Source organism: Brachycentrus maculatus, unplaced genomic scaffold (assembly GCF_059751285.1).
Source record: "Brachycentrus maculatus isolate JH-2025_06_01 unplaced genomic scaffold, ASM5975128v1 h1tg000527l, whole genome shotgun sequence".
In the NCBI taxonomy this organism is placed as follows: Eukaryota; Metazoa; Arthropoda; class Insecta; order Trichoptera; family Brachycentridae; genus Brachycentrus; species Brachycentrus maculatus.
Window position 1 is genome coordinate 279,805 of NW_028281273.1, and position 9,240 is coordinate 289,044.

Here is a 9,240-nt window from a genome sequence, read left to right on the forward strand (position 1 = left end):
TTCCAAGGAAGATAATATGCGTGATTTTTACTCACACGTTATTATCACCCTGGATTGGTATAAAAGCTCAGGACTGATCACCTTGCCCTTCATGTAATAAACAATCAAGAAAATACTGTTTTTTGACATCTCATCAAAGATGAAGAAGAATATGGAAGTCTGGGCATTTACGGGGCTGACGACCGTCATAGGCGTGTGTAAAGTGATCACTTAAACCAGCCTATGACGGTCGTCAGCCCCGTAAATGCCCAGACTTTAATATTCTTCTTCATTTTTTATGAGATGTCAAATAATAATATGAAAATAACTCCTGTAATTGGAGATAATCCAGATTTTGTGAACAAGTATTTGGACACACTCAAAATGTTGTAAGAAAATAGTGCATCAATATGGTACAGATAAGGGTAGAAGATGAAGAAGAAACATTTCTATTAAATAGTTTTAAGTATGTCAGGCCTGTGTTTGAAAATAGGAATTAAGACGTGGCAAAGCAAAGGGCCAATTACCTAACCTATAAACAACTCCATACTCTAACTATGGCTTATGCAACACCGTTTATCTTTTTCCTACTTACGCATCAATTTTGTTATTTATTCCTGTATGTGGATTTACGTTCTATATTCATTATCAATGTAATTTCATGAGTGAAGTTCTAGGAAAAATACTTGCAATGTGTGGGTCGAACCTAGCACCTTTGACCCAGTGTCCACGATGCTAACCATGGGACTGCAACCGAACTCATACGAAACTGATAATTACCTTTCTTTGTTTGGCAACTTTGTCAGATACAAACTGTAATACATCTTATGTTCAATGACGACAGATTAACTTGTTTTTCTTCTTAAAACCATTTTTACATTAACACTAGATGCCTGTCCATGGTTTCAATCCCATTAACCTTTATTCTTATTTATTTATTTCATAAAGATAAACCACTTAGAGTATTAAAAAATTGTTTTATTTAGGTCATAAGAATAATAATTTTGCAAATAAATAACCCGGATTCACAAATGTAATATTTTGAATAAATAAAATATAACAAATATTATTTAATATTGTTTTATTCTTACAATTTTTATACAAGTGATTAAGCGTAGACTAAATAGAGAAAAATAATAATTCCAATAAAAATTCAAGCAATATTATTATAAGTCCTTATTTCTTGGCAGGAATAACTTCGATTTTATACATTTGTACACCTGGAAAAAAATATTAGCAACATTTAAATTATCTTTTTTTTATAACTTTAAACATTGGGTAATTCACCCTACGGATGATATATCAATATTTATTATAGGTGACTCAACTTTAGATGAAGCATCGAAGCCGAATGCTAAGTCGTAAACCCTGAAATGCCCAGACTTCCATCTTCTTTAATTTGAAAACAATAGAGGCTATGTGAAGCCGAATGCTAAGTCGTAAACCCTGAAATGCCCATCTTCTTTAATTTGAAAACGATAGAGGCTATGCCTCAAGTTGAAACACCTATGAAACATTTAGATTAATATCATTATATTAATGTTAAAAAAAAAAAAAAAAATAAAACCGCCTCCGTGGTGTAATGGTCAGCGTGTTTAGCTACCGTGCTGGAGGTCCCGGGTTCGATTCCCGGGGGGGGGGAGAAAATAAATATGAGTGATTTAACACTGTAATATTTATTTAATATTACCCTGGACTGGTTCCTGAAGCGCAAGAGTGACCACCTTGCCTTCATGTAAGTAATAATCAAGATAACACTGCGTCAATTTGATGCAGTGCCCTATGCACCATAAGGTGCGGATAAGGGTTATAATAATTTTTTTTAAATGTTTTAGAATGGTTATATGTTAATACCTGTGGGATTTATTCTGACACTAAAATCTCTCCTTTCAATACCCCAGTTCATTGACTCAGACGCGAAGAGATCCTGTAAAAAAAATAATTATAATGATCAGATGAAAGTAAAGTTTATGTAAAGGGGGATGATTTCATTATCAAATTAAAATTTGGCATACCATAATTTTATATTCATTAGCCTCTGGTATTCCCAGTTCAGTAAAGTTGAACACAGCATCTCTAGGAGCTCCATCGGTGTTATGGTTTACAAAGGCAAAGGCTAGTGACGGTTGGCCGGCGACAATCGGAGTTATTTCTCTCCGCCAAACTTCAATATTCCTTCTCTGAAAAATGATTTTTATCATTACCAGTTACATTACAAACAAGACAAAGTTACAAATAATTAAAAATGTAAATTGATGGCAAGATACATTTCATTCTTCCGATTTTTATTGCATTGATTAATTTTTAATTATACCCTTAATTGTTTTTTAACTGATGGCGTGATCACTTCTTAGTATCTTAGGTATCAAATCCCATGTTCAAGGTTGTATAAAATAATTCAAATCAGTCAAGTTTAACCTATTTCATGCATGGTGACAAAATGAGATAACTTTACATTAAACTACGAAGGTATTTCATTAATACTTACCGTTAATACTAAAATACCAGCTCGTCCCAAGGGATCTTGATTAACTTCAATAACATTTTTATTCAGAAGAATTTCTTTGAATTCTGGTCTCATTGTCGCTAAATCTGTCGACATAAGCAATGGTGCTGCCAGTATCGCCCAGATTGCCATCTGTACTCTACTTTGATCGATGCTTAAACCAAAGTTTCCAATTACAAGCTGAAAAATATAAAAGAATTATTATACTTCTTCTTGCTCATGGACTAGAGCAGGCATGGGGAACATCGCATCCGGCCTTTTGGCTGTTCTAGTGGGGACTTTTGACTGATGCCAACTAAAAAAATAATAAAACACAGATTACCAAATCTTTAAATGCTTTCTAACAAAAAGCGGATGCAAATTAGTCATTAAAAGTTGGTAAACCTGTAAACATTAACAAATATTTTTTATGATGTACGTACTTTTTTATGTATTAAGTATGTTTCTTATAGATACGCAGCTTGATGATTAATAAATTGATTTGTAAATTTGCATTTTTCTTTATTTTTTTCTTAATTGCATTTTTAACAATTTATATTGTGATATAATTAAAATATTTAGTTTATAGGGGGGTGTCAAAGTTTTCTTTACTGCGGCTTCATGTTGAATCAGATAAGTGAATGTGGCCTTTTGAAATAGAAAGGTTCCCCATGCCTGGACTAAAGTATGTATTACTAATCTAGATTTAATAGTAGATAAATCATAAAAAAATACCTACCAGCTTATTATACACAAATCACCAATAACACACTATATGAAAACATTTATAGAACCACAAGATCAAAAAAATATTAAAGAAAATCAAACATTTAAAATAAAAACAAACATTCGATCAAGGGAATTTTGGGTATTTCGTAATAAAGTTCTATAACCTACCCCATTATCCATAAAATCATTTTATAACGGAACTATTTATAAAAGAGATATTAATAATTAGGTAATGAAGGTAGATAGATATAAAATAGATGGCTGAGCCCTTGAAGTAAAAAAAAATTAGTTCACAAAAACTCAAGCGGAAAGAGATTAATAGGAACAAACCATGATCATTTGTAGCAGACTGTTTTCCTTTTCTTAGAAGATATTGCATTTACACTCTCCTTATCATTCACCGTGTTCACTTTGTGTAATATCACTTAAAAACTCTACTTCACAAGTACCGGTTTCGGAAAGCCATCACGACTATCATTCCATCATCTTCTCCAAACCCTTATCCGCACCCCAATGGTGCATAGGACACTGCACTCATATGAACGCAGTGTTGATCTTGATCGTTAACATACGAATGAAAGGTTATCAGCCGTCCGCTTCAGGTACCGGTCCAGGGTAATATTGAATAAATATTGGAGTGAAAAAATCACTTATATCCATCATCAGGTATAGTCTAAAGTTGAACTGATGATGGAATGATTATTCTGGAACTGGTAGTCGTGAAGTAGAGTTTTTAAATAGTACATATTATAGAAAGTGAACGATGAATGATAAGGAGAGTGTTATATTACCATACCACAAAGTTGACAATGCTTTTAATATACAAAAGATATTCCATTTAACTACGTATGAAATTTTACATACACACAAGCTGTGTTGTCTATATAAACATAATATGAAAACAGTATGTCTAATGTGTCATGTGTTATAAATATAACATTCTTCTTTCACCCACAAATGTTAATTTATGATTAAAGCGACGTTTATTCATATGCTATTGTTTTTGTATTGATAGTAAATAATTCTAACCATATCTGGATCATTCCAATGACCGGGGCCGGCATACGTAGCTAGACGCTCTGAATTCTTCCCAAAGTAATCCATGATGTACGCAACACTCGCCCATGAATCATCAATATCATAGTAATTCCTCCACAAATTGCAATGTTCGATAATGGAAGTAAAGTTCGGCTAAAATAATAAATACACCCTAAATTAATAATAAATGAACTAATGATAAATACAGTCTTTACATCGACTGGAAGTCTAAGAAGCAATTAAATGTTTCTTCTTCTTCAAACCCTCATCTGCACCCGATGGTGCATAGAGCACTGCATCATATAAACGCAGTGTTATCTTGATTGTTAACACACGAAGGAAAGGTGATCAGCCCTCCGCTTCAGGTACCAGTTCAGGGTGCTATTAAATAAATATTAAAGTGAAAAAATAACTTTATTTATTTGATCTCCCTCCTGGGAATCGAACCCGGGATCTCCTATACAGTAGACGAACGTGCTGACCATTATGGAGGCAGACAGTTTAATTAGTAAAAGTAGACATTAAATGTTTCAAACCCTCATCCGCACCCGATGGTGCATAGGGCACTGCGCATATAAACGCAATGTTATCTTGATCATTAACACATGAAGGAAAGACGATCAGCCCTCCGCTTCAGGTACCAGTCCAGGGTAGTGTTGAATAAATATCAGAGTGAAAAAATCACTTATATTTATTTGACCCCCCCTGGGAATCGAACCCGGGACCTCCAGTACGGTAGCCGAGCGTGCTGACCATTACACTACGGAGGCGGACAGTTGGACAGTTAACAAGTAAACATTTAATGCGGACTCTTGCATTAAATGTTTACTTGTTATTAATTATTATGCAGTGTTGCCTTAAAATGATGCCTTACCATGATTCCGTTTAATTCTTGGTAAACTGGCCAGCTACACGAATACAGCATAGGTCTACCAGTTTGATTGAGTAGCATCCCAAACTCCGGGTAACCTGGGCAAAGAAGTAATGTTGTTTTATTTCACTGATTTTCCTAATAATTTTTCTTGATATTTTGAAAAAAAATTGCCAATTCGAAAACAACAAAAAATATTTTCCTCGAAATTAAAAATTAAATTACAAGAAAATAGCGAAAAACAACACAAAAAAATAATTAAAAAAAACTTTTATATTCTTCTTCATTTTGGTGATGTTTTAAATTCGTTTTCTCTTACATGTACTACATATCGCTCACTCCTTTCAAGAACGTCATAAATCAAAAAACTTGATTTTTCAGGAGAACGTTTTTAATGTTCAAACATAAAATACAATTTATTAAAAATAAATATCAAGCCACTTATTTAACTTTTTACTGTGCAACAGATCTTTTGAGGTAAAACCTGAATATTTTTTCTCCATTCGAAAAATATTTAGCATATTTAAAAAAATAATTAAACAATACCTTTTCTTCAAAATGCAAAAATAACACTTTCTGCCCTGTAGCGGGTAAATATTAAGTTGAAAATATGCCGCTTTTGCTGGGATATAGTACATTTTCTGGGCATTACGAAAACATGCACAACTCAAAATTGACGATTTTTGATTTATGACGTTCTTGAAAGGAGTGAGCGATATGAAGAAATCAAATATATATACTTATTTAATCATTATTGTTTTTATTCTTATCTCTAAATCAGTGCTATATTTAGATTTTCAACCTCCTAATCTATGTGTTATCCATTTGTTGCTAATGTAAATATTATGTAGTTATTATTTTTGCAATTAAAGATAAAATCAGTTTGAAAAATAAATACCTTCATCCATCATATCGAGTTCAACATAGCAACCATCTAATTTAACATAATCTGCTCCCCATTCGGCGAAGGTAGCAGCATCGATTTCCTGATATCCCAATATTCCTGGATAACCGCCACAGGTGTTAGTTCCAAAATCTTGATAAATTCCAAATTTCAACCCTTTGCTGTGTAACTACAATGAATCCAGTAAGCACAAAATATCCAAAATGTTAAAATTCTGATATTTTCTAGATATTTTTCTTTTTTTTGGGAGATCCTACAACACGTGGATTAAAAATACAAAAGATCCTTGATTATGCTAATTTTCAACTAACCAGATTGTTTAAAAAAAGACTTCAGAAGAAGTTATTCAAAAGTATACTGGCAAAAAACGTTAACTCAATCCCTGTTTGAATAATCCCTTTTATTTAAAGCTTTGGAGATCCTACAACACGTGGATTAAAAATACAAAATATCCTTGATTATGCTAATTTTCAACTAACGAGATTGTTAAAAAAAAGACTTCAGAAGAAGTTATTCAAAAGTATACTGGCAAAAAACGTTAACTCAATCCCTGTTTGAATAATCCCTTTTATTTAAAGCTTTTAGCCTGAATAAAATACCCACTATTAAACTAAAAGTTGAATTTACTTTTAAAACCACAACACACATATAACATTCCAAACTATACTTAACATGATAATGGTTGTTTCTGTTTCCCTTCCAGATTTTATGATTTTTCACTATCCGGATAACGGAGGTAACTAAAAGTAATGTAGATAACTAAAGGTAAAATAAAATTAAACAAAAAGCTATACTTACATAATCTCCTATATATTTCATTCCATTAGGAAACCTTTCCTTATCCGGAACTAGTCTTCCTTCTTCATCTCTATACATCTCCAACCAACAATCATCGATACCAACATATTCATATCCTGCAGCCAAATACCCTTCAGAAACCATCAAATCAGCCGTACGTATGATCAAATTTTCACTGCAAAGATATGTTTATATTTATGAATGAAACTGTACATCGATACTTCGCAAAAAAAGCTGAAACAGGTTTTTGTTTCAAAGATGGTTGCGAGTACATAATTATTACTCACCTTATACACTCATCCGGTCGGTTTACACAGTCTGTGATACACCTGAACCTTTCCCAGGTTAACCAACCCATGGGTGGTGTTAGTGCCAATCCATTATCTAAACCTAATGACACATTTACCAGTAATAAAATCACTGACAGTATTGCAATTTTCATTTTGATCTGAAAACAAAATTAAATAGAACATTTTTAAATAATATACATGAAACATTGTTTTAAATTCATAATAATTACAAATTGTATAATTAACCTAGGGTACTAAATAATTGTGTTTTGAATATTGAAAGCATTTACTTTGTGGATCATATTGATATATTATTTTGAGAAATAAAAAACAAGTCTTTTTATTTCTCAAAAAAGTATACTAAATAATTGTATCTAATACAATTTTCTCCAGAGATCATAATAAACATTTTATCTTTTACCTGATTTTTTTTGTTCTTTATACATTGCTTCAAATTTTTAATAATTAAAGTAACTAACTAACTAACTAACCATCACGCCGCTTCCCCGCAGGGGTAGGCAGAGAGAATCGAACGCCACATCACTCTGTCTTTGCAAACATTCTTTGCCTCTTCTACATTCATGCATCTCCTCATACATACCCGACGATTATTACGACTCCTGACCCGGCCGCTTTCAAGTATTTGACATACCTGATTGTGCCAAGTTTTCCTCGGTCGTCCTCTGCTTCTTTTTCCTACTACATTCGCTCCATAAATTTGTTTAACCGTTCTTTCTTCGCTCATACGCTCCACATGTCCAAACCATCTCAACACACCTTTCTTAATTTTATCGATAATGCTTATCTCAGCCTTACATTCTTTCCTTATTTCATCATTCGAACATCTATCAAACATCGTTTTGCCACACATTCGTCTGAGGGATCGCATTTCGACTGCATTCAGTCTGCTTTCATCCTTCTTTTGCCAACTCCATGCTTCGCTTCCATACATAAGGGTTGGAACCAGAACTCCATTGTGTACTGCCAGTTTAGCTTCCGCTGATAGATTTTTATTTGCTAAAACTGATTTTAGTGCACCATTCACTCTGTTCCCAGCATTCACTCTCCTTTCTATGTCTTTATCAATCTTTCCATCCCTAGAAAACATACTACCCAAATAATTAAAGTAATATAATTAAATTAATATATATTTAAACTTGTTTGATAAATTCATAAATAGATTCGGCAGTGACTTTGTGGTAAAATCTATCCATTTTTAATTTAAGTTTTACTCAGTAAATGCCACTATTATTATAGTAATGTGGTATTTACTAAGTAAAACTTAAATTAAAAATTGTTCAATAAGCTTGGAGAGGGGTACCAACAAACCTTATGTAAGACTATTTAATTCCTAATCACCATGTAATTAACACCTACATTAAGCATTTATTATGATTTAAAGATATGTAAAAATAATATCAAGTTGTAGTCTTGTGGTTTTCGCAAACTGAGTTCCTAGGTTCTTCAACTCACTCTACCACAATTTGATTCCTATATTGAATAACAGGGCACTTAGCCCTGCAAAAATAGTATGAAATTTAAACATTTGTATATACATAATAAGAACATAAAAATTTCCTTTTTAAATAAATAAAAATATGTATATGCATAGGAAATGATATACATATAATATATGTATATCATTTCCAGTGAATCTATTTTTTTCACAAGTGAAACGTTTAGTAAAATGAAAAAGCGGTTTGTTGCTTCAATCTGGAAGCTAAAATATTTCAATAGAACTGCTCGTAGCAATAAATAAATGAGCAGTAATTTTATAAAAATATAAATTTCTTACCGTAATTAATTGTTCTTTCACACACAAGAACTATAAATCTTACTTATATTAAGTTATTTTATTATAATAAATTTTGTATATACGTCAAATCACTACGGAGAATTTAAAATAATGAAACCTCAATTATTTAGCTCAATTATATATATAGCACCTGTCGCTGTGCCAGGCAGAAAATACAACATATAAACTAAAATCGAATGGCTGTATAATTGAATAGATAGTGTATCAAAATTAAAGAAATATTCTCAACAGGGTGCTCCATCACCTGATAACATTGCTTAAACTAATTTGTAATACAAATCAACATTTTTTAATTATGTCTTTATCCAATTAGTTCATGCATCAAATCTC

The 9,240-nt window shown here is 32.2% G+C and overlaps 1 protein-coding gene across 2 annotated transcripts; it reads right to left on the reverse strand.

Moving 5' to 3' along the window:
• Window positions 1-1,043: 1,043 nt before the first annotated feature.
• LOC148301709 (alpha-N-acetylgalactosaminidase-like) lies at window positions 1,044-9,008 on the reverse strand. 2 transcript variants are annotated; one of them, XM_088272836.1, is made up of 10 exons: window positions 8,890-9,008; window positions 7,092-7,252; window positions 6,805-6,979; window positions 6,001-6,175; window positions 5,106-5,200; window positions 4,223-4,384; window positions 2,468-2,665; window positions 1,995-2,159; window positions 1,834-1,906; window positions 1,044-1,199 (listed from the first exon to the last, which is right to left on the reverse strand). In XM_088272836.1, the coding sequence occupies exons 2-10, from the start codon at window positions 7,244-7,246 to the stop codon at window positions 1,156-1,158; spliced, it is 1,242 nt and encodes a 413-aa protein (XP_088128962.1). In that variant the 5' UTR covers window positions 7,247-7,252; window positions 8,890-9,008; the 3' UTR covers window positions 1,044-1,155. The 2 variants fall into 2 exon arrangements, with proteins under 2 accessions (XP_088128962.1, XP_088128963.1); XM_088272837.1 differs by having other exon boundaries at window positions 6,001-6,363; window positions 6,533-6,979.
• Between the last annotated feature and the right edge of the window lie 232 nt (window positions 9,009-9,240).

Coding starts and splice junctions, on each gene's coding strand:
- LOC148301709 (XM_088272836.1), bottom strand. CDS start 7,246: ATGAAAATTGCAATACTGTCAGTGATTTTATTACTGGTAAATGTGTCA. Junction 4,385..5,105: donor AAGAATTAAACGGAATCATG/GTAAGGCATCAT, acceptor TTATTATTTTAG/CCGAACTTTACTTCCATTAT. Junction 2,666..4,222: donor ATTGGAATGATCCAGATATG/GTTAGAATTATT, acceptor TATATTTTTCAG/CTTGTAATTGGAAACTTTGG.